Genomic DNA, 27049 nt, shown 5'->3' with positions numbered 1-27049 from the left:
AGACTGATCTTAAGCCTGTTTCTCCTGATCAGTTGTGAGAAGGCATTGCACCTTAAATTGTTTCACCAAGCGCATCAGAGCAGGAAGGTAGAAGTAACATGCAAAAATAGTCGCCACATGCAGCTGATGTATAATTCATGCATCAATACAGCAGATGTGTTGTATAAAGTAATTAACTAATCGGAACAATCAGGAGACCGAGAGCAATCTCCAGATGCATCTGCTTGATGCGCAAAATGAAATCTGTCTGTCTTTAAGGAATGTTCTGCAGCAGGATGCAATCTTGTAATAATCCCTTCTCTAATCTGTCTCTAATAGTTGCCCCAAACTTGAAGACTTGCCTCCTGAGCAATGGTCCCACATAACAGTACGTAACGCTCTGAAGGACCTGCTGAAAGATATGAATCAGAGTTCACTGGCTAAGGAATGTCCTCTGTCCCAGGTATCAGCCTTGAATAGTATTGAAAAACAATACTGCTATGCTGTCAAGCTTCCAATAACTGGCATGACCTTGATAATTGTATTGTGCTTGTTGCCACCTCTAGGAATTGTTCTTAGCAGTGTACAGCGACTTCTAACACATGATCACATCTCATGCTGGAATGCACCTGCCATTCCCCTCCAGCATTGTGATGTAATTGCCACAGCACACTTTAGGATTTCACGTCCACGATAGTAGGAAAATGTCTTGTACGAAAGCCTACACCCAAACAATGAATTATGCATGCAACCTTAAAAAAAAAAAAAAAAAGTGAGAAAAAGATTCCTCATGGGACTTAGAATAATTACAAGCAACACAATTAGAATCCTGTCATATAATCTAATTAAAATATTCTGGTAATACAATTAAACCATTGAATTTTTTTTTTCCTAACTACTGATCTGGTTGGACTTTGAGCAGATTTTTTTTGGCCTCACAATGACTGTTTTGCCAAAGTGAAATAGTTTGGTTTTCTAATATTCTTTTATACTAGTACATTTTAAATTCCCTTTTTTGTGCACCTGAGTAGTCTGTATTTAATTTCTTATAAATACATATGATATTTGTGTGCCTACATTAAAGAAAAAAGTAACTATAAAGTTATAGAATAATTAAAGGGTAAGTCTTTAATACCTTTTAAGTTTCATTCTGAGGCTTACTTACTTTTAGTGTTTGGACAAATTCAAAAGTGTGCTTATATAACCTATGCTGTGACCTACAGCGAAATTGATAGTGCTCAGCTACATACATTATGCTCTATTCATCTGCATAGTCTTCCCTGTAGAGCTTGTATTTTGTCTATTATATAGTAACTGTGTGTTATCACAGTGTCTTTGCATTAGTTGCTAATACATTTATGAAAAGAGCTACAGTACAATACATTTTCATCTATCTCTTCACTATTTTGAGCATGTTATGACACATTATTATTACTTTTTAAAGCATAGGTGATTCATGCTTGCTTATATTATAGTACAGTTAGGAAACCATTTTTATTTTTTTATTTTTTTTAAAGTAATGGTCACAGTTTACTATTCACTTTACAAATATAAGTGGCCCACTTTTTACAAATTTTTGTATTAACCACTTGCTTACTGGGCACATAAACCCCCTTCGTTCCCAGGCGAAATCTCAGCGTCCGGCACTGCGTCGCTTTAACTGACAATTGCGCGGTCGTGCGACGTGGCTCCCAAACAAAATTGGCGTCCTTTTTTCCCCACAAATAGAGCTTTCTTTTGGTGGTATTTGATCACCTCTGCGGTTTTTATTTTGTGCGCTATAAACAAAAAAAGAGCGACAATTTAAAAAAAATATATATTTTTTTTTACTTGTTGCTATAATAAATATCCCATTTTTTTTTTAAAAAAACTTTTTTTTCTCAGTTAAGGCTGATACGTATTTTTCGACGTATTTTTGTAAAAAAAAAAAAAAAAATTCGCAATAAGCGACTGGTTTGCGCGAAAGTTATAGCGCCTACAAAATGGGGAACAGAATTATGATTTTTTTTATTATTTTTTTTTTTACTAGTAATGGCGGCGATCTGCGATTTTTATTGGGACTGGGATATTGCGGCGGACATATCGGACACTTTTGACACAAATTTGGCGCCATTCACATTTATACAGCGATCAGTGCTATAAAAATGCACAAATTACTGTATAAATGTGACTGGCAGTGAAGGGGTTAACACTAGGGGGTGAGGAAGGGGTTAACTGTGTAGCCTGGGTGTGTTATAACTGTGTGGGGGGAGGGGGGTGACTGGGGGAGGTGACCGATGCTGTGTCTCTATGTACAAGAGACCCAGATCGGTCTCCTCTCCTCTGACAGCACGTGGAGCTCTGTGTTTACACACAGAGCTCCACGTCCCTGCTGTCACCTGCCGTGTCACCGACGATCGCGTGTACCCGGCGGACATCGCGGCCGCCAGGTACACGCATCGGGTCTTCGGCGATGCCCCGGGACAGTTTTTACCCGCCGCGCGCCACCCAGTGGCGCGCGCGGGTAATGCACATAAAAGGCCGTGTTTAAACGGCCACTTGGCACTTGAGAGCCGCGCTGCGGACGTATTTTGTCTATAGCGCGGATCTCAAGTGGTTAATACAAGAATGTGTTGCAGGTGATTTGAATTGTTCTGTAGTTGATGCTGTGCACAATATTTGTTTCTATTCCTCCATTCTTGTGGCTCCCATTCAATGATTTCTGGCCTGGAAATAATCAAAATTCTATTCATTGGTTGCGAGCCATTCCATGTATGCGTCTATACAACTGCCACATTTGTAACCACTGCAAGAAAACAGTGGGCGTTTGCTGCAGCGACTCATGGAACCTACAGATAGGATTCGTTCCATTTTTTTCCCTTCTAGTAACACAACAAAGTATAATCAAACAAAATCCTTTTTGAATAGTAAGACTGTTCCTTACCTGATTATCTTGCAGGCAAGGTGAATTTATTCCCACTCTTATGGAAAGAGAGAGAGACTATTATTTTTTATTTTTATTTTGTTATTACTCTGGTGGATTGAACTGGATTTCTAATGGGGTATGCAAATTATTTGACACTTTACTTAGTCTTTGAATATGCTTTCATTAATATTTTCATAATTAAAGCACTCTTTTGATCATAATTTGTAGGTAAATGATTTAACTAGCTGAATGGCCTTTTTTCATGGAATGGATTTCACATTTATCAGACATTTATTTTTAGGAGCATATGAGATGCTCTTGGCTTAGGTAAAGCAAAGACCACCCATATTTTAGGAAGCTAGGGAAATGCCTAATTTGCACCGCAGACAATAGCTTTGAATCTAGGCCAGAAAATATGTATTTTCCCCAGATGTTTGTAAAGTAATTTTTGTTTTAAATGGTTTAAAGTTGGTTCAAACCATGCCTCACTCTCCATGCATAGTCACCCCAGTTTGTGATCACTATTCTTTTTCCTTGATACTTTGACTATGAAATGGATTAATTTTCCAGCTTTTTTGTTATTGTATGTAAATGGACCTGCCTCAGTGTTTGGTGCGCGTATAGTGAGTACTGTGAATACCACAGTACTCACTATACGCGCACAATTTAGCGTTTAGGTTAATAAAAAACGTTTTTCCTTTTTTTTTTTTTATTGAAGATGTAAGAAAATCATTTAAGGAACTAACAATATTGATAACAGCTATAGGATTTATGTATTAACTGTATGCCAGTAATCTAAGCTGTAGCCAACACAAAGAATTCTGTAATAGCAGATGCCAAATAACACAAATATGATAAATACACATGGTCTTTCCTTTGTCAAGTCATTGCTGAATCTCATTTGTGCTATTATTACATTGCTTGCTATTAGGTCCATAGCTGTCCCAGCAGCTTAGGATCACATATTCTTGCACTGTGGGTAAGAAGCAGAGAAGCTTTATGTTTTATCTGGTTGGTATAATCCATTGCCTTCCTATAGTAGTCTATATGTTCACTTGACAATACATTAGTATCCAATTTCTTTTTAAATGGAAAGCTTAATGGAAGGAAAATTACAGCTTTTTCTATAAGACAGCATCCAAGTGGAACCGTGGAATCTTGCTTATGGGCCACAGCTCCAGCAAATAAGTTCTGTACAAACTTTCCACTGTTTTATCTTGAAATTGCATATGACAGATGGCCTTTCTATTTATGTATCAGTAGTCTCTTTTGTAATATTGGAGTGTGCAACCTTTTAAAAAGATAGATTTATAATTTTGCATGCACTATATTTTATTACTTAATAAAAACCCAGCTCATAAAATATTCAAAATGTATTATGTATTTATAGTACCATGTACAGGTTCTATTGTTTTTTAAGTCGTAGCCATGAGAAAAAAAGTTTGCTCATGAGTCAGTTAAAATGTTCCCTTATATTTGCTAGACCTCATTTTATAACATTAATTAAAATAATGTTTGCTTTGGTATTTTACAATTATAGTCTACTCCTCTCCATCAGCAGTATAATTAATGCTGGTGGTTATTTATGTTTGTCAGAATGAATGTATGTTTAGGTTACGTTTAGTGAACAGATCACTTTTTACCTGTGATTTAGCTTTGCAGTGTTGTACTGTATAAATGTGTTGCACTGCCTACAGAGTAGATAAAAACCCACCTACCTACAGCCAGAAATGGAACAGGAAGATATGTTGTAATATAATTTACTGTCACCCACCATAAAGTGCTGTACAGAAGTGTATTATTCATAGGGGTTGCTATTTAGTTTTTGCCATAGGAACAGGAAAAGTTTTTGGAGCTTACAATACAATGTCATGGCCTTGGTCAGGGGCTAAGATGACTACACATCAAAGTTAGTAAGTAACCATCGCTCCCATTAGTTGGTTATCCAGCCCAAGTCCTCTATCCGTTTAGGGAATTGGGATATCATCTTCTATTTAACTGTAAGGCCTGTGGCAGTTAAATGCCAGCAGAATTTTAGACACCAAAGTTTAATTTGTGACAGACTTCTCTGAATTATTTTGTCAGATAAGTAAATTCAGAATTTAGTACGAATGGCACAAACGATTGCTAGGTCCTAAACAGCTTTAAATATATCTAAGCTGTCTTTCCATTACACTAGATGTGCAATACTTTATAACATTTACATGAAAGAGTCAGGTTCCCAAACATAATATAGTTGGGGTGAGATTAGATAATTCATTAGAAGCCAGAGAGTGATTTAACAGGTTTCCACCCATACCTGAAATATTTGTTTTGGGTGGACAGGCTCTATAATATAGCCTAATATACTAAGCACCTTTTTTGTTACTGCACAGTAAAATAAATAATTTCATATTGTCAAATGTAGGAAAAGCTACTATGAAATCGAATACTGTATCATTCTTAACCCCTAAACCAAATTTGTGGAAACATAGTAAAATACAGAAAATTATAAAAATTATTAAGGGAAATTATTCTCTGGCAGCTTTGTAGAGATACCAATAAACAAGAATTTAAATAAATATGCACAAAGAAAACAGCACTCAGATTATTCTATAAATAAGCTCTAATAATGATCAAGCCAAAAAAAAATGAAAAAGTGTGTGTGTGTCTATATATACAAGGATTCTTCAAAACGTTTCCTCACTTTTTTTAAACTAGGTTATATAAATAAGTGCGGAAACTTTGTGAAGATCCCTTGTGTGTGTATAAATACATATAATAATATATATTTATGGGGCCAGATTCAGAGAGAACTTACGCCGACGTATCTGTTGATACACCGCGTAAGTTCTAGGATGCGCCGTCGTATCTATGCGCCGTATTCTTGAAACCAGATACGCCTGAATTCTGGCTCCATCCGACTGACGTAAGTCTCCTACGCCGTCGTATCTTGGGTGCATATTTACGCTGGCCGCTAGGGGCGCTGCCATTGATTTACGTGTCGAATATGTAAATGACCTAGATACGCCGATTCACGAACGTACGTGCGCCTGTCGCAGTAAGCTACGTCATTTACGTAAGGCGTACGTCCGGCGTAAAGTTATCCCTCATAAAGCAAGGGTAAGTCATGTTACGGTATGGACGTCGGAACAGACGTCGGATTTTACATCGTTTGCGTAAGTCGTACGTGAATGGGGCTGGGCGTAGGTTACGTTCACGTCGAAAGAATTGAGCCGACATATCTTAGGGAGTATATGCAACGTGATTCTGAGCATGCGTGCGCATGCGCCTTTCGTTCTGGAATTCATTTACATGGGGTCACGGCTAATTTTAATACAACACGCCCACTACCTTCCTAATTTGAATTAGGTGGGCTTACGCCAGCCCATTTACGATACACCGACGTAACTTAGGGAGCAAGTGCTTTGTGAATACTGCTCTTGCCTCTCAGAGTTACGTCGGCGTAGCGCATATGAGATGCGCTATGCCCGCACAAAAATACGCCGCTGTCTCTGAATCTGGCCCAATGTCTTTACTTTGAAATCCACACCAGAAATCTTGTCCTCCACTCAGACAAAGTGCATTTCAAAACTTCTATCCACTGTTCATTAGTGCAGCACCCAGTGCAGCCCTCTACCACCCAGACAACAAACTCACCAGAAGAATAAGAAGGCCAAAATGCCTAAAATTATCCAGCACAAACGTTTAAAATGCTATCATCCTCTTTATACTCCCAACATCAGATCTTTTTGAAAGTGTAATTAAAAAATGCAAAAGGGACAATCTCACTGCATAACTTTTTTAAAATGTATTTCATCTTTATTTTCAGAGATTATAATACAAAACAGAGCCTATTGGGCATACCCACGTTCCTTGTCTAATGACATTGTGATAATCACCTACTCTGCCTGATCGACCAATTTTAATAGTTGTTTGCCTATGTTCTATCTATACATAAGGACTCCATTTTTTTATATATATATATATATATATATATATATATATTATATAAGTCCAAAACATATGTGTATACGGGCCCGCTGCAGGGGCGATCCCCCAATCTATGGGGTTACGCAAACTCTTTACTACGTCTTCACACCCATCAACCCCATGGGGCCAGGTGTGGAGCATTTTTCTTTATCTAATTTCCCTTCCCCCTCCCTTCCATATGACAGGGCCAAAGGCACATACTGTAGATTTACATCTTCCCTTTGCACCTCCCCCCCCATGCTCCACCAATCTTCTGTATATAGTGTATTTCTTTGCAGTTATTCCTTACCTATAGTGAAAAGAGAAGATAGAAGAGGGGCCACAAATGTATTTTGTGGGTTTACTCGGCTCAAGACTACAGAAATAAGATAAAAGCCATGTCTCTGTACATTAATATCACATATGGTGCTCTGCATATCCCCTTTGGTTTAACAAATTTCTTCCCCTTATACTCACCCTCCTCCCTCCCTCCCACTAAAACGTCCATCCTCCCCAAAACAAGAGAAAAAAAAAAGAAGAAAAACATAACTCACCTCCCCCCTCTACACTTGGGTCATTTATTAAAATATCCTATTCTACAGCATTTCTGCCTCCACATATCTAGCTCAACTAACTACGAATGGCTGATATTTTGTTGATAAAGTAAAACAAATCTATTGTGGCCATGTTTGGCAGAATGGGGGCCTCACGTCATCGTTAATTAGACAGAAGTTCCTCTGCATAACTCCTTTTATTAAAAACCATGCTATTAAAAAAAATATAGAACGATCACATGTTCATAGTGCACTAAGCACTATGTATAACAGAAATCTAATATTCTACCAGCTCACAGTGCTAGCTGATAACTCCCTTTCCAACACAGACATTTGATGTGTGATGACTTGTTTACTTTAGGTCCAATCCAAAGAATTTCGTCAGTGGACTTTGTCAGGGGCTCTTAACAAAGTCTATTCATAAAACACGTTAAGCAGAATCTATGAGATATGTAATCATGTATAAAGCGTCTGTGCTGTCAAATGAAGTTAGCAACTAGTGTTGTGTTCCAGTGGAGTATTAGTATTGCTTAGTGTACAATGTACATGTAAGTGTTTTATATTTTTTTATAGCACAAAAGGAGTTATGTGATGAGATTATCTTTATCGTGTTTAATTGATGACATGGCACAGATGCCTGCTGTGTGATGAGGTTTTCCTTTATCTTCCCATCCAATGCGTTTCATCAGTGGACATTATGAGGATCTTTTGAAGAAGTCCATTGATGTAACACATTGGGCAGGACCTACAGGAATACAAGCATCTGTGCTGAGAAGGGAGTTTGCAGCTAGCGTTGTGAACTGGTGGAATATTAGAACAACCTTAATATATAGTGCTTAGTGTGATTTTTTTTATATTGTATTTTTATATTATTTTACAGTACACTTTTTAATAAAGTGAGTTATTCAATTAAATTATCCCTATTCTTTTTATATTAATGACACTTTTGAATAGATCCAATGTCAAGAACGCAAAGAGGATGATATAATTTAAGCATTTATCTTGGTGGATAGTTTTATGCATTTTTGGGTACGATATGTACATTTTTTTGTACAAAGTTAAGATTACAATCTCACACTAGGTTGCAAATTGTCCAGAAATAGGTTCAGATGTTACAAAACCAGGAATAACAATATACAGTATAATCATCCTAATACTAGAAGTACATACCAAAATCAGTTCTAAGAAAAAAAGATGTATAACATCAATAGGTAATGGACTTACTCAACACCCGTGATTCTTGAATTAAAAAAAAAAATCCTAATATGTATTAATGACCTAGGGGTGACAAAGTAATGCAAAAGTAGAAGAATATCATAGAAGAGAAATGGTAGAAAAGATAAGCAAAGACAGGACCTGGAAGACTATGTAATATGCATTTGCCTTGCAATTATATAGGACAAACAAACTCCACATGTCTTTTAGCCGATTCCCACATTTCTTCCTGTCCATAGATTTCTATGGAGTTTTAATGTGCACCTTTAGGCACATTACAGCCCCATAGAAGTCTATGGATGAGAAGAAATGTGGGAATTGGCTAAAAGACTTGTGCAGTTGGTTTCTCCTATATAATTGCAAGGCAAATTAATTCTATTTGCTTCGGGACTTTTTAATGTGGAAGAGACCTGAGAGAGCCTATTACTAAATGGAGGTGACATCTTGTGATCTATATTTGCAGATCATTTAACTATGAGAGGTGATCTGGTAAGTAAGATTGGATGTCAGAGAAAGGTTGATCACTTTCTCATGTGGTGGATTGGAGGAATCAATTCAAAAAAAGTATTATACAAACAAATATCAACTCAAGTTTGGTTTGAAATATCTGTTGCATTTGTCATGGGTGCTTTTGGACTATGCTTTTTAAATGGACATTATTTTAATGTGGTTTAAGGACATTTGATTGGGAAAAAATTGGGAAGAACTAGTTTTAATCCACAGCGCTGCCTTATATCTATTTTCTTGTCTTGATGAACATGTGGTAAATGAGGATCAGTTCTGGAAGTAAGGTAGCAGCAGTGAATATGGGTGATTTTTTAATAAAATATTTCACTTATAAATTTTGTGTTTTGGATTGAAGATTAATGTTAGTATTGGTTTGATCTTTGATGCAAGAATTTGGGGTATTGTGTTTTAGCGTACTCAAATCTTGGTGATTGTAATATGCATATATTGAGCCCACAGTTCTCAAACCTTATCAAATAGTTTTCTGATGTCATTCAGGATACTAGCTATTTTTTGTGGGTCATAATTCATTAAACCTTTTGCTTGGCTTGGGATAGGGAAACAGAGGTCCTTTCCATGATTGGCTGTAGTAATCTTAGCCCCTAACAGAATAAAAAAGAGCAATATTAAATAGAGTGAGGCCCATTCCCACCAAACATGATACATTGGGGTTGATTTACTAAAGGCAAATTCACTTTGCACTTGGAAGTGCCGTCACTTTAGATCTGAGGGGAAGATCTAAAATACGGGGGAAGCTCTGCTGATTTTATCATCCAATCATGTACAAGCAAAAATGCTGTATTTTATTTTCCTTGCGTGTCCCCCTCAGATCTACAGCGACCAAGTGCACTTGTAGTGCAAAGTGGATTTGACATTAGTAAATATACCCCATTGTCCCTAGGAGGTTACATCCCCTGAAAAAACAACAAGGAGAGGAAGTCAGTATATTTTTGAGAGGTGAGAGGGAACCAAGTACCTCCTTGTTAAGGCTTTGAAATTGGCTTAAATTAGTGTAACATTTAAACTTCCCTTCTAAGAGACTTGACAGCTCCTATGCCATGGAATCAGCTCTTTATCAACAGAAAGGTCCTTCTCCCAGTCTACCATATAGGCCAGTTTGTGTGGAGAACTAAGTAATAACCCATAGATGATGGATATGCCCTCTCTCTGACCCAAATCTTGTGTATACTGTTTTTTTGTATGGCATCGCAGTTCAGCACAATCAGTCCATAGAGAATGTATATACTGTAATATGAAACTTGAAGGAACTAGAATGTTTCAGACAGATGCATCTCCAATACATTTTTACATTGCTGCAGTGTAAAAGGCAAAGTGAAAGGCTTTAGTGTCTAGTCCAGGGGTAAACATGAGATTTTTTAAAAGATGCGCTATGAGATGGAATGCAGAGGTAAGGTTCTTTTTATGTCGCAGTTTATCCCACAGTGCCAGAAAATTTGGAAAGAGTCGGTGCAAGTACAGGAGGCCTCTCCTTTGATTTCTATTTCAATAAGCCAATGGTAAAGAGGCAAATTGCCTGTCTTTCCATCATGACCCAGTCAGGATTTTCTCATCCAAATTGTAAGCATTTTTACCATAATAATCTAAGGGGACCAACTCTTCTGGTGAGTTTATAGTCAGGATGGAACACACATGCTGCACTAATGAATATTAGATTTTTGTCATGATAGAAAATTTGAAATAGACTTTGTCCCAATGGTGGACACAGTTTGTGAAGTTGCTCTTAAGAAAAACTGCAATTAAATAGAGGCTTTTTTTGTATGTTGAGTCACAAGGGAGTCATGTATTTATTAGTGTATTGGTTTAGCTTCAACTGGTACATGTTAAATTAAATAGGATTTATTTAATTTTGTTTTGATCATTGGTAGAGCTAAGCTTTGTTTTGTTCATGTTACTTGAATATTTATGTTTCTGCACATACTAAGACCTCTCAGAACTGCCCTATTGATTGGCTTCATAGGTCATTTTGAAGTTATGGAAAAATAGAAGGAACATTTCTTTAATCATGACACCTGCCAACATAGTAAAGTTTTGTCTTGCATTTATAAAATTACCAGTTATGGCAATGGTATCACCCATCAGTCAGTATTTTCTTTTGTGATTTTTGTGGCCACATGATTCTGTAAAACAACAATTATGCTAATGCAAACAACTGTGCATTTCTGTTATATTAAACTTCTAAGTTTGCACGCATACTGTACATGTACTTTAATAATGACTTTGTCTGTGGGCAATATTTTAGATGCATTGCCCCGAGCTGTCATGACTTGTCTTGCATAGTTGTAAAGTCTTGGTTTTACAGACCCATATAATTTCCTGGTATAAATTATTATGGACAAGTTGTAGAAATTTGTAGCCACACAGATGGGTGAAGTATCGACGTCTGTGATACAGGAGAAATATTGCTTTTTCTAATGTCCAGATTACACTGTTTAAACAGTTTTGACATCTGTCTTTAAATGTTTTTGGAAGGGAAGACTTTGCAAAGAACCGTTTTGCAAAGTGTTCTCCATTCCAGCCTTCCTTTTACCTGTATTATGAAAGCAGATGGTCTGCCTGTCTCTTGAATATTTATAACGATCGAAAACAATCTCTTGCTATTCACCCTTAGGCTTATGAGATGTCAGGACTGTTCTGGTTGGGAAAAAAAAATAATCTTGGGTGTTTACAGAGAGAGGATTACATTAAGCTGAAATGACTATACATTTTCGAGTTTAATATTTGTCCATCAGCTGTTTAATCGTATTTAGATAATTGTGTAAATAAGTTGTTTCAGTCGTTGCCCTCTCTACTTTATAGAGCTTGAAATCTTTAAACACTAGTAAACCAGATTTGTAAATATGTTTTTTCTTGCAGTGTTTATTTTGCTTGCAAAGCGGTATGAAAAAAAATGTTTTCCTTGTTTGGGTAAATCAGATGGAAATTTTTTCTCTGCACCTCCTACTCTAGTTCTGGATAACTACAAATTATTTAATTCCATCTGGGGCATAGCCTGTTCTGTTTTTTGTCATGTTGTTAATGGCATTGTAGATCTTCCCATGTAGAAATTATTTATTTTTTACATTTTTGAAAGGGGATACTTTATAAATTGCAGTTCTGTATTCTTTGCCTGTGCAAATACTTTGCAAACGGATGCTTAATTTAACCTCTTAAGCCCCGGACCATTTTTTTGCTAAAGGACCAGGCCCCTTTTTGCGATTCAGCACTGCGTCGCTTAAACTGACAATTGCGCGGTCGTGTGACGTGGTTCCCAAACAATATTGGCGTCCCCTTTCCCCCACAAATAGAGCTTTATTTTGGTGGTGTTTGATCACCTCTGCGGTTCTTATTTTTTGCGCTATAAACATAAATAAAGGGACAATTTGGAAAAAAATTCAATATTTTTTGCTATAATTAATATCTAAAAAATAAATAAAAAATGTTTTACTCAGTTTAGGCCGATACGTATTCTTCTACATATTTTTAGTAAAATATGAATTGGTTTGCGCAAAAGTTATCGCGTATACAAAATAGGGGATAGTTTTATGGCATTTTTATATATGTATTTTTTTTACTAGTAATGGCGGCGATCAGCGATTTTATGGCAGACACATTGGATACTTTTGACACTATTTTGGGACCATTGTCATTTTTACAGCGATCAGTGCTATAAAAATGCACTGAGTACTGTGAAAATGACACTGGCAGTGAAGGGGTTAACCTTTAGGGGGCGCTGAAGGGGTTAAGTGTAACCTAATATGTGATTCTTACTGTGTGGGGACGTGGCTTGGCGTGTGACGTCACTGATCATCGTTCCCTATGACAGGGAACAGACGACCAGTGACAGTCTCACTGGGAAGCACGGGGAGAGGTTTGTTTACACTTACCTCGCCCCGTTCTTCAGCTCTGTGACCCGATCGCGGAACACCGGCGGCAATCGGGTCCACGGGTCCCACGGGCGCGGTCACGGAGCTCAGGACCAGGTCGCGAGCGAGCGAACCACTGCTGGGATCTTAAAGGGGACGTACCTGTACATCCTTGTGCCCAGCTGTGCCATTCTGTCGACGTATATCATCGTGCGGCGGTCCTTAAGTGGTTAAACCTTAAAAAAAAGTGTATGTAAATCCTACCCATTCATTTCTACTAATTTCTCCCCTTTGGTCTGCTAAATATATAATTGAAAGTGTTTTTGTTATATCTATTCAATCTGTGCAAAAAAAAAAAAATACCTTTTGATCCTGACAGATATCGACTGTAGTAAGCTGATAACTTCCTGTGCTGTCTGGCAATGCTGCACTCTTATCAACATGGTTTGCAGCTACAAAACACCTCCTCCACTTTCTGTAGTCCTCTCCTACAGTAGTCCTGACGATGCTGCTTCTTTACAGATACAATACAGTTAACTAGTGAACACTGTCAATTTAGGACGTAAAATGTGTTTCTGGCAGGATCACCAGGTAAAGAAGAGAAGCCAAAAAAAAAGAAAAAAAAAAAAAACACAGTAGAAAGTCATGCAGATATGTAAATCTTTGAGCAGCATATACATGTTTTTTGGGCATGATCACACTTAGTTCAATTACATAGTTATCCTGGTTAAAAGTTGACCCAGAAGAATGCAAAAAAAAAAAAGAAACAATAAAGCATGATCGCATTTATTTTAGTGAGGGGATCCCTTCTTGATCCCCCAGGAGGCAATCATATATACCCTAGATCTACTCTTCCTGGTATTATTACCTATGAATATTATTCAAGTTATATCTTTTACATTTAGAAATGCATCCAGCTCTTCTTTAGTTTTTTTGGGCCACACACATTTACACATGGTGACCATGCCCCCTTTAACCTCCTCTTCTCAACAGAGAATGAATTCAGTTCAGGTAATCTTTTCCTCATAGCTGAGCTCCTCCATGTTTATCAGTTTGGTTGCCTCTATCTGCACTTTCTCCAGTTCTCTGAGAACTCTCTTTTGAGAACTGGTGCCCAAAACTGAACTGCATATTCCAGATGAGATCTTACTAATGATTTGTACAGGGGCAAAATGATGTCTCTGTCTCTGAGGTCTATACTTCTTCTATACAAGAAGGTATTTTGCTAGCTTCAGAAACTGCAGCTTGGTGTTGTATACTATTAGTAAGTCTTTGATCTACCAGAACACCCAGATCTTTCTTGACTATTGACTCCCCCAGCTGTATGACTTATGCATGTTTTTAGCCCCCAAGACTTTACATTTATTAGCATTGAACCTCATTTGCCATATAGTTACCCAATTAAATAATTAGTTGGCTTGTAATAGTAGTAAAATATAGGGAAGCCTTTTTGCTTGCGCATAATTGGAAGTCAGCAAGGCTTTGCTTCATTCACTAAACTCTGGGGAAATGTCCCTGCAAAGTGCATCTTCCCTTGCAAAGTGAACAGTCTATTTGCCTTTAGGAAATCAACCCCAAGAAATCCTGCCACACTTCATACCTAAGTGTGAGCTGGTGAGTGTGACAGTCTTTTTGGAATGTCCATACATGTCATCAGTGATAGAGGTACAGTAAAACCTTGGTTTGCGAGCATAATTCGTTCCAGAAACATGCTTGTAATCCAAAGCACTTGTATATCAAAGCATTTTTTTTAAAGGGTATAAAAGAGAAGAGAGGCACCTCTAAAGCCCTGTACACACGATCGGTTTGTCTGATAAAAAAGGACCGATGGACCGTTTTCATCGGACAAACCGATCGTGTGTGGGCCCCATCGGTTTGTTTTCCATCGGTGCAAAAAAATAGATGTTTTAAAATTTTCCTATGGATAAAAAAAGATAGAAAAAACGATCGTCTGTATGGAACTCCATCGGTCAAAAATCCATGCATGCTCAGAATCAAGTCGACGCATGCTCGGAAGCATTGAACTTCATTTTTCTCAGCACGTCATAGTGTTTTACGTCACCACGTTGGACACGGTCGGATTTTTGATTGATGGTGTGTAGGCAGGACTGATGAAAGTCAGCTTCATCAGATATCCGATGAAAAAATCCATCGGATTAGATTCCATCAGATATCCGATCGTGTGCACAGGGCATAAGTGTAGCAATAAGTTGCTAAATGTTGTACCTTCATTAAATGTTACCATATTGCTACACTTGGAGGCGCCTCTCTTCTCTTTTATACTCAGTTGTGATATGACGCTACTCTTATATCAAGACATATATCAAGGTAAAACTTATTAAAACATTTTGCTTGTCTTGCAAAACGCTCTCAAACCAAATTACTCTCAAACAAAGGTTTTACTGTAATTGTTTCCGATCAGGCATACATTTTCTATTAAGAGACTACTTACAAATATGTGTTTCTGCCGGCAGACTTTTTTTTTTTTGGTAAAGTAAATTTTGTTTATTGTATGTTAACATATTGCATATTCGAATTGTGCATATTAATTTTCATATGCAATTCCCATATGCAATGCAACTCTGCAGCCACAGCTTTCACACTGCTTAGATATTTATGTCAACAGAATCAACATAGAATTCATGCTGCTTGTTTCAATTTTTATTTTATTTAAAAAAAAATTGCTTGGTTTTGTCAGTCACACTGACATTTTTTTTTTTTTACTTGTGACACGTCATGTGCTTTATTCTCCTTTTTTTTCATTTGGGTTTTCTTTTCTTTTGTGTACAGAGTATGATTTCTTCCATTGTGAACAGCACTTACTATGCAAATGTCTCAGCAGCAAAATGTCAAGAATTTGGAAGGTGGTATAAACATTTCAAGAAGACAAGAGATATGATGGGTAAGTACAAAAACAATTGCATAAAGTGGTTGTTTTCAGTGACATTGGTTAAAGTCATAATTAAAATCCTTTAGTTTCACAATTAGGAACCAATATACATTTTGTAAATTGAGGTTAAGGAAGAAGATACGTGTGATATGTAAAGTCTTTTTTCTTTTTTTTAGTGGCTCTGGGCTAGTCTTCAGGCATTCAGTCATACCAAAAATGGCTATATAAATGTATTTTGTTTAGTGTTAATAGAAGGACAGATACCTTTGCTATGACAACACAATACAAGGCATAGTTTATTAAAAAAAAAAACTTTAAAGTTTTTTTGGTTTCCACTTTACTTGTTATAAACATGAAATCTGAAATTAAGTAAAATATTTCCTCAAAACTGCTGTTATCTGACTTTCAAGCTGCATTTCAGGCGTGCATATTATTCATGCTGATGCTAAGAAGGTGCCTCAACGCAATCAAATTAGTGTGCAGCTTATGAGTCTGACAAAGGAAGCCACCTCAGGAAGGTATTGTGCTTGGGAAAAGAGCCCTTCTAAGCAAATTTTACAATATAAAGAAAGCCCACTCATAATTGTATATGTTTTGTGATTAAACAATACAACAGTGAAATGGTAATTTGTCAAAATTAACAATGGAGTTACCATGATTTTACTATCACTGTAAGGACACTGATGATTCTTACACAAACCACTGAGATAGTGAGACATTGCCAATGATTTAGAGCAGCATTTCTTTATACATTATGGGCTAAGCTATGTTAGAGTTGTGAGATGTGATTGACTGTGCACTATTTCACCATTCCTGTTCAATTGGCTTAGCCTTAGACCATAGTTTCAGTCCTTGATCAGGAGTAGTTTCAAACAGATTCTCAATTGGTTCTTTAGTAAGAATACATTCACATGTTTTTGTGTATCGAGGCGTGTTGCATTAGGACAGTTAATTTATTTTAAGTTGGCTCTTAACATTCCTTCAATCATGAAAATAAAAATGCACTACCATCATTTTTGACAATGCAACACTCTCCATTTCACAGAATATTCACCATGCAACAAGGCTTACACCAGTTTTTTATAACGTGCAACACAAGTGTGAATCCAAAATGTTGGAGTTCAATCAATATGGCCTCCCCTTGAAAGGCAGTGTAATATGGGGATGAGCTGGCAGTGTACATGGTAGCATTGCAGTCTGTTATGGTAGAACTTTTCTAAAATAAAAAATATACAAAATTGACAGATATTTATGAATTCTCACAACGAACTTCATTCTGACCAATGTACGTTGTAGAATTTTTTATTGGTATTTCTTTTTTTTCTTTTTACCATTTGGCCCCATACTGGTGTGCGTGAGTAAAGAGTTATCTATGTTTTAAGTAGGACTGTTAAATGTACCTTCTGCTAGTATAGTGTCATTGTTGGCTTGCTTATTAAAACTACAGATAGGATAAGTGACAGCTGCCCATAGTTACTATTTATTTTAATACCTACTAAAGTTTTATTGCCTAAGTTGTAGTAGCAAAAATGACGGGCTGAAAGCTCTGTTTTTAATGTGTGTCCTTGCTTGAGTGTTTTTTTAGTTGACATTGAATCAGGAATTGAAGGAAATCTGATAGGGACACTTGTTCTGGAGACTAATGCCGCGTACACACGATCGGAATTTCCGATGAAAAAAGTCAGATAGACTTTTTTCATTTAAAATTCCGAACGTGTGTAGGCCCCATCGGACTTTTTTCCGTCGTTGTTTAGAAATAAAACATGTTTTATTTTTTTCCGATGGAAAAAAAAAACTATAGGAAATTCCTATCGTCTGTGTGCAACTCCGACGGAGAAAAAACCCACGCATGCTCAGAATCAAGTCAATGCATGCTCGGAAGCATTGAAATTAATTTTCTCTGCTCGTTGGAGTGTTTGACGTCAATGTTTGACGAAGGTCGGAATTTAGGCTGACAGTGTGTATGCAAGACTGATGGAAGTCAGCTTCATCAGAATTCCGATGGAAAATAAGAAGGAATTTTCCTTAATTTGGAGAGATTTCTCCTGATTTCGTAATGTGTCTACAGGACAGAAAGTGAGGGTAAATCCCTCCAGTTGGACATAGATAGCAAAAAAGTCCTGACAGGCTTTAACCATTCCCCGCTTTCAGCATAGAACTGTATTTGTTATATCCTTATAATTCTTAGTAAAAATGTTGTTTCTTCCTTTCTAAGATTAAGTGCATAGGTGTGAATGTAGAACCATTTTCTTCATTATGCTGAGGAGTATCCAGTTTAAATGACATGTATAAAGTCCCATTACTTTGTATTTTTGATGAGAAATACTTTAAAAGCTGTACATATGTAGTTTGTAAATACATTTGTCAGCTACTCCTTTTTAATGGGTTATCCATATACTTAATAGATGTCTCTTGCTGTGGCATGTAAATTATAGTGTGCTTTGTTTAAGCATTCCTATTTTAACATTGCCTTCCCAATTGTTTTGGCACAGAAAAAGTGCTGAGATTTGAGCAGTTTCAAACGCTAGAGCAAAGAGACTATCCATATAGACAAATTACCTTTTTTAATTAAAACAATGCATTGTTTTCTGTTGCATTGTTTTGAGCTGTCAACTTGGCCTGATCTGTGCTTTGTTGTAGAATGTTGTCCCTAGTCTAGCCTACTGTTATTGCCTATCGCAGAAACAAGACATTCGAGAGCCCATTTTGTTAATATCGCAGCTATTCTTTACTATATAGAGATTTGTTTGTTTTTGTTGAATTTAAATCCAAAATCCAGGCAAACAGCTAAATTCACAGGTAAAATACATATATGGGGAGTTATTTTATCTGCCAAAGGACTTGTATTTTTGCCAATTCTGTCATGATATTAACACAGCTCTGACATACAGCACAGCCCTGTTTGCCAGTGCAATCGATATATTTACAATTAAAAAAAAAAAAAAAACTTTACACAAAGAATCTATAGAAAAGACTTTTAGGCATATCAGCTATAGTGCACAGGGAGCTGGCTCACAGAACAGAGTGTTGTATAAAACTGAACTGATATAAACTATATACATACACATATATAAACTACATACATACACACATACATACATACTGTACATTAATTTAAGGAAATAATAAATAAATATATTGGGGTTGATTTATTAAAGGAACAGAGACTGCTTTCTTTGCAAAATTCACTTCAATCAACTAATTGCACATTAGCAAAAATCCTGTTTTTATCATTTCCCACACACATTATTGGATATTTAAAGTGTCTTATTTACTATCATTCACTTGGTGAACATTCATTTTGCTAAGTGAACAGGCTTTACTCTGAATCAACCCCACATGTGGTTTTCAGGACTCCTGCTGCCATAGGTATGTATGGATAAATACGGTAGGGACTACACAATACCAAACCTTATATATATAAATATATATATATAAAAAGAGAGAGAATTTGTTTTTAATTAATATAAATGAAATTTGCCTTCATAACTATCTGATAGCAGAATTAATCAGATGTGCTGCTCAATGCCAAAATCTATTTTGAAACCGGCTCATCACTTATCTGAACTTTTCAAATACAAGGTCAGCACTGTATTAATTCAATGACCCCAAGGGCATTTAAAAAAATATTTATCTCAATGTATCAGATGATGGTATGATTTCATTCTTTGACCAATATAATACAGCAGAATGTATGACAACATCTATGGTTATATGTCACTACCTTGACTTAGGTATTTGATCTATTATAATCCAGTATTTTTCATATCACTGTGTTAGTATTCTTCCTCATGGCAGGCCCACATTTCACAGATGATAAGGCATTCCCTTATGCAAACTGTGAGGATTATTTACTAAAGCTGGAGAGTGCAAAATCTGGTGCAACTCTGACTAGAAACAATCCGCGTTCAGGGTTTTATTGCCAAAGGCTAATTGAACAAGCTGACATTAGAAGCTGCCATACACAACTGTACCATATTCTAAGTGCACCAGTTTTAATAAATCTCCTCCTGTGTACAATAGAAGCACTGCTTGTATTCATTGTTGGTAATCAAATTTTGGGGGAAAAAATATATCCACCTGGTCCCTGTAAGGTATATAAATGGTTGGTTTATAGTGTAAAACTGCACATGTGCTTGTAAAATGCACTTTGGCACAGAACTACAGTAGATCATCGTTTGATCAGTACCATCCCAAACCTTTTCCCATGTGAGAGGATGCCCCAGGTAATCTGCTGGACCCAATTATTCCCGACAGATAAGGGCCCGATATACTGAGTACCTTTCCAAGGGCTTGCCATTCCTGTGCTTTTGTGAAGTAAATGTGCCATGAGAAGAAAACATAGGCAGCCCTTGTGGACCTCTTCTGAAAATGCTTGAAAACTGGATGTCATGCTCACCTTTTGGCCTGAGAACTTTCTGGGTGCTCATCCAATATGCAGAGTCTTAGCTTCATTGCTTGTTTTGGGTAGGTGACTCTAAGTTTGGAAGTCAGATTCAGCCAGGCAGCAAGCATTTCCAGAAGGAATTGCCACCTTCATATTTCTCATATGAAAGGTGTCCTTTCATTTGAGTTTTTTTCCTTTTTTTCATGCGTATAGAATTTTTAGCAAACCTAACACTACTTACCTTCTTTATATAGATTTTGAAGCAGAAGTCTGCTTCCCCTAACATGGCCCTTTTTCATGAACAAATATACTGAAGAAGTGCGTTTTCTTCAGTATGCAAGAAATGCAGAGTAAACCCAAAATATTTGTAAAAAATATCTGCCAATAGACCACCTGCCTATGATTACAGACATTAAAGGTACATTTTGATCTTAGCAGAATATTAATCCTGGAGATGCAAATAGAAAGCAAATATTTACATGGTACCTCAATTTTTATACTGCATTCCTGTAGTACAATCTACTCCAATCCCTTCTGCCAGTAATCTGGTGATCTGAGAGCACCATTTTAGTGAGCAGGGGAAGAATTTCCAGACAGCCCAATTGCAGGCTTGTGGCAGTTTCAAGCCCAATTACCAATGCACCTGCATAGGTGTGAACTAAAGTTATAACGACACTGGTGATGCAGGAAGCAAGGTGTGCCGTTGATTCTGGATACAGTGGAGTTGATTACGGTAACTTGTAAAATAATAGAGTAAAATAGGGAATTAAATCTCCACTGATACTACACGGTAGTAAAGAAGCAGGATGCAACTAATTTAGCCTTAAAAGCCATTTTACACCACAGCCCTATATCTTAAATACTAAGCAGGCTTCTGTACAGTACTCAGATTTTCTGATAGTCTAAAATGAGACTTTTACTAATATTTCTATTTTGGCCTTTGTAGTTGACATGGATGACGAGTTATCTCAACAAAATTCAAATCATGTGAACTTTGGTCAGCAGCCTGTGCCCGGTACCCCCGAAAAACCTTCTTCTCCAGTACAGCACTCTATGAGCAGTCAGCCACCTGTCCGGACACCACTTCCTAACTTGCATCCTGGACTTGTATCTGCTCCCATCAGCCCTCAGTTAGTCAATCAGCAGCTGGTGATGGCTCAGTTACTGAACCAGCAATACGCAGTCAACAGACTTTTAGCCCAGCAGTCCTTAAACCAGCAGTACTTGAACCACCCTCCTCCAGTCAGTCGATCAATGAACAAGCCTATGGAGCAACAAGTCTCACCCAACACAGAGGTGTCTTCCGATGTCTACCAGTGGGTACGCGACGAACTGAAGCGGGCAGGAATCTCGCAGGCAGTATTTGCACGTGTGGCTTTCAACCGAACTCAGGTAAATAAAGCTCTGTTTTTTGCAGTATTTATTTAACTGTACTTTTTTTTTTTTTTTTTTTTTTTTTACGAAAATGTTTGTTGTTGTTCATGTAAAAATCAGTACTGTAGTGGAGGAGAAATAATTCTTCAGTCAACTGCAAGCATAAATGGATGCATTTTGGTGGTTGTGTCTGTTTGGACAATCTCGTCGGTTTTTAGCAGCGCTTTTACAAAAGTGATTTTGATGGTTGTAGATTGCAAAAGCAGCTGTTATACTAGAACATGTACAACACATTTTTTGTTTTCATTACCAAATGTAAAAATAGCTTGACAAGTTCTCATTCACGAACATTCCTTCATAAGGTAGATGTGCAGAAAGCTTGTCTGTAATTATTTGCTATGCTATAAAGTCAATATTTTATTTATTTCTCTTGTCGAATTCCACCACTGTATAAGCTAGAGTGGGCCTTCTGTGTTACTTTTACATTGCCATGTACTTGGGTCTACACATGAAGTTTTTGTTGTATGCATGATTAGTGGGGTTGTATGTGTTGCTTTTGTTTTGTGCCTTATTTGAATTTAATGTGGTGAAGCATCACACCTTTGTACAGTTTGGGAACTTTTGTTTTACATCGTAGGATAGATTGGGGCTGAGAGGTGTGAACTTTAACAAATCTTTGCATACCCAATACTGGATATTCATTATGACTGATGTATGAAATCTGGAGCAAAGAAAGCATCCTTACAGCAAACATCCAGAATTTTGTTTTCCCCATTGCATATTTGAGAAGTGAAAGTTGGTTGTCATAAGCATATCTCTCTTTTATTGCTTTTTTCTGTTATTTGCAGTCAAGTCTTTATACAATCAGTATCAGGATACTCATACCATTCATTAACACAGCAAGCTCTAGGAGGTAATGAAATATACAATTCTGGAGCCATTGTCAAAAATCATCAAAATAACCGCTCTTTATTTTGACTAGTTTCACAGACAAATTTCACTTAGCTTTCATCCAATCTGGAAGCTGCAATGTTAAACTGGCCTTCATTAAGGCACAAAGAACTAACTATAAATGTATTTTGCTAGGTTATTTGTACCTGTGGTATAACATGTTTTCTTCTGTAAACTACAGAGCACCTCTTCCCCATAATATAAAGGTAAGGAGAGAGGGAGGTGTTCTTTAGCCTTAACACACCTCCTGTCCTATGGGGACAACACTACAGTATAGTTATTATTATTATAATACAGGATTTATATAGCGCAAATAGTTTGCGCAGCACTTGACAAAATGAAGGCAGACAGTACAGTTGCATTATAAATTGGTACAAGAGGAATCAGAAGGCCATGCTTGTTGGAGCTTACAATCTAAGAGTTAGTAAGGGTTGTCATGTTAGGACATAAAGGATGGCACTGGCAGGATCACCAGGCTACAAATCAAAGTAAAAATATGAAAAAGCAACTGCATCCACCTCATTTAAGGACTGGTACTGCAGTATATTAATGTTCTGTTCTTGGGTTTAGATATACTTTATCAAACTGTCAAACTCTTTTTTTGGAAAAAATGCATGCAATAAACTGAAATTTTAAAGTCAACATGTCATGTGGTCACACAGAATGTAGTGGCTGTACATCTGCATAGTAGGCACTCTATCCGGTTTCTTCTTGCCACTTGAATCCACTATTGCAAGGCTATGAAAAACCTAAACTTCTGGATATGAGATTATGGGTCTTTTTAAATTATCACATTTTCAGAGATATGTTTTAACTTTGTGCAGCCAAAATATGTACTCACTTAATTCAGGGATATAACTGATAACTCTTTTTTATTTATTTTTTGTTAAATAGAAAAATAGGCATTCTTCTAAAAAAATTGGTTTGACATTTAGGTTGAATTTCTATTTAAGTACAGACCTATTTACATTGCAAAAGCTCTTAAATTCATTTTCAAACATATTTTAAGTGCTAGGCCTCTCCATGAAGAGACACAACATGACTTATACCACGTACACAGGGGCGGAATTCCGACCGTGTGTAGGCTCCATCTGACTTTTTTTTGTCGGAATTTCAGACAGCAAAAATTTGAGAGCTGGTTCTCAATTTTTCCATCAAGAAAAGATTGTATGCAATCGTCTGTCCACGCATGCTTGGAATCTATTCGACGCATGCTCGGAATCATTGAACTTAATTTTTCACGGCTCGTTGTAGTGTTGTATGTCACAGCGTTCTTGACGGTCGGAATTTTGTGTGACCGTGTGTATGCAACACAAGTTTGAGCCAACATTCTGAAAAAAATCCACGTTTTTCTTGTCGGAATTTCTGATCATGTGTACATGGCATTAGTGCTTGTGTACATGAGTAGTGTGTTTGATGTGCACTTCACACACAGGTCAAGCACAGGTCAACAAATTCCCACTGACTTTGTTGTAGTGAAAATGACAGTTCAGAGTTTGCGTTTGACCTGCTTTACACTGGGTTTCTTAGCAAGTTCTATTAAGATATACTTAATTTGCAGGCAAGGCAGGTCAACATAGTCTTTTCTTGTCACATGCTGCATTTTGTATTACATTGCATGCATTTGAGCAGTGCTATGTTTGATAAGAAAGGACTGCTTTTGACATGAACCCTTGTTCACTAGAGCTCTTAGATATCTGGATGAAGATCTGATCATGCTGGCCAATCTGCTTCTTGCTTGTGATCTTCGAGTGTATAAAGAAAAAAATTATTGATTGTTTATTGTAGCACTGAAAGAGTTCCATGTACGGGGCATAGGTTGAACATTAAGTGATAGATAGATATTTGAGTATGGAGCAGTCTAAAGGACCGGATATGATGCACAGGTGACAGTAGAAGCAGTTATGCAGTGGCCATCTATAAGGTCAGAAGAGGTCATGATTGCTTTTGCATTTAATAGCCGATCACTGCAAATTATTACAAATCAAATAGTGGTTGCCATCTGGAGTAGTTTATATTCCATGCCTTTAGCCCTTAGGCCTATGACTACTAATCAATATCCACCATCACCAGAGTTTGGAAACTTTGAATTTATAAGTGGAGTTCCCTAAGGATCAGTAGAAATTGTATCTCATGTATGGCTTTTTTCTTACGTGTGCAGTTTGAGTGCATGAAGAGGGAAAAAAATTGGTTTCCTATTGTAGCTTTGAGTTATTACAAATCAGATAGTGGTTGGCGTTAGAGTTTTTATTCCATACTTATGCCAATTTCAGCCTTAAAGCGGAGCTTTAAAGGAGCTCCACCCTCCACTTTCACTCCCACTTATCGGAAGCCTCCCCCCTCCGGTGTCACATTTTACACCTTTCAGGGGGGAGGGGGGTGCAGATACCTGTCTAAAGACAGGTATTTGCACCCACTTCCGGCCACACAGTCTGCGGGTAGACTGCGGGCAGGACATCACCTCCCGTCCCCCGTCCCCCCGTTGTGTTCTGGGAACACTCGGCTCCCAGAACACAGCGGGAGCCAGTCAGCACGGTGCATCGCGACTCGCGCATGCGCCGTAGGGAACTGGGCAGCGAAGCCGGAGCGCTTCACTTCCTGGTTCCCTCACCGTGGATGGCGGGGGGGCAGCAGAGTGACAAGCGATCGCTCGTCCTCTGCTGCGGACGGCGCTGGACTCCAGGACAGGTAAGTGTGCCGATATTGAAAGTCAGCAGCTGCAGTATTTGTAGCTGCTGGCTTTTAATATTTTTTTTTCAGCGGACATCCGCTTTAAGGCCTATGACTACTTATCAAATTATAGTCCGGGTTTCAAAACTCCTAATTTTTAAAAGAACTCCAATAAATGTTAGTAATATAGAAACTGTATTTCATGTATTCTCTGTTTCCCATGTGAAATATGTTTGTTACCTCTCCTATTTATTTTCTAGCTGTTGTAATGATATTGAAATATAGGTCTAGATTGCCCAACAGACTGTTCTCCTTTAAAGAGGAGTTCCAGCGTGGGGAAAAAAAAGTCAGCAGCTACAAATACTGTAGCTGCTGACTTTTAATATAAGGACACTTACCTGTCCAGGGAGACAGATGTCAGCACCCCAAGCCGAGCCATCTATCGGCTCCGGGTGCAGGCGCCGGCATCTTCACTGCAGATTCACAGCCTTTTTCCTACTGTGCATGTGCAAGTCATGCTGCACTTTCTGAATGGCCCTGCTGTCTTCTGGGACTTATGTGTCTCCCACAAGGCAGTGGGGGGAAGGAGGAGCGGCCAGAAGTTTAGTAGATCGATGCAGCGATCTTACACAAAAGTGGGTACCTGGTTTTGACAGGTATCCGCTCTCCCTTCCCCCCGAAAGGTGCCACGGGGGGGGGAGAAAAGGGGAGCTTCCCCTTTTGGGTGGAGCTCCACTTTAATGTTTCATGTACACTTGGCCGTGATTTACTGCCTGTCACTGGAAAACGCAAAATGTGGCAAAATAATGCACGATTTTGCTGTGGTTTTTACCGTTGTCTTGCCACATATTGCGTTTTCCCGCAGCAGCCGGCCAAAACGTTCCTATCTTGAACGCGATTCTTCCGTGTTCAGGAGAGGGAGTTTGAGGTAGGTTGAACCTTGCCTAACCGCAGCAGCTCCTAAACTTTGCTAAAAGCTTATGTGTACATTGAGTTGAGTTTAGGAGCTTTGGCAAAAAATAAACAATGCCAAAAGCTGTTAGTGCACATAAAGCCTAAAACTGAATGCTGTTGTCTAATAAAACTATGCAATTTCTTGCATTTTCATACTTTTTTTTTGCCTGTTACTAAAAAATTCTGTAGAGAGGAACAACTATGAGTTAAAAAAAACTAAAATTCAATTTCTTTCATTGCTTACAGCTGGTAACAATTATGTGTGTAACAAGCCTCAAAACAATGACATTTATGGACTGCAAGAGTGATTAACATTGGTTCAGTGGTTTGAATGGGTGCTTTGAAAGTTAGGACTGATGTGGCACTGATGGGTGCAGGTGGCACTGATGGGGCTCTGATGGCACTGATTAGCACACAGGTGGCACTGGTGGGCACAGGCGGCACTGATGTGGCATTGATGGGCACAGGTGGCACTGGTGTGCACAGGCTGTAGTGGCACTGGTGTGGCTCTGGTAGCACTGATTAGCGCACAGGCAGCACTGGTGGGCATAGGCGGCACTGGTGGGCACAGATGGCACTCGTGGGCACTGATGTGGTGCAGATAAGCACTGGTGGGCACAGGTGGCACTGATGGGCTCAGGTGGCACTGATGGGCACAGGTGTGGCACTGATGGGCACAGGTGTGACACTGATGGGCACTGGTGTGGACTGTAGTGGCACTGGTGTTGCACTGGTGGCACAGATGTGGCTCTTTGGGGCACAGATGCGGCTCTTTGGGGCACAGGTGTGGCTCTTTGAGGCACAGATGTGGAACTTTGGGGCACTGCTGGGCACTGTTGGGGCACTGCT

General features: G+C 38.1%; 1 protein-coding gene across 9 annotated transcripts in view; it reads left to right on the top strand.

Moving 5' to 3' along the window:
* Positions 1-27049, top strand: part of SATB1 (SATB homeobox 1) — a 137817-nt gene that overhangs the window by 9348 nt on the left and 101420 nt on the right. For all 9 annotated transcript variants that reach the window (XM_040352966.1, XM_040352965.1, XM_040352969.1 and 6 more), the window contains 3 exons: positions 319-442; positions 15765-15876; positions 21198-21643. In XM_040352966.1, coding sequence (XP_040208900.1) covers positions 319-442; positions 15765-15876; positions 21198-21643 — 682 coding nt within the window. The remainder of the gene's footprint in view (positions 1-318; positions 443-15764; positions 15877-21197; positions 21644-27049) is intronic.

Source organism: Rana temporaria, chromosome 5 (genome assembly GCF_905171775.1).
Source record: "Rana temporaria chromosome 5, aRanTem1.1, whole genome shotgun sequence".
In the NCBI taxonomy this organism is placed as follows: domain Eukaryota; kingdom Metazoa; phylum Chordata; class Amphibia; order Anura; family Ranidae; genus Rana; species Rana temporaria.
This window is presented reverse-complemented; position numbering and strand designations above follow the sequence as displayed.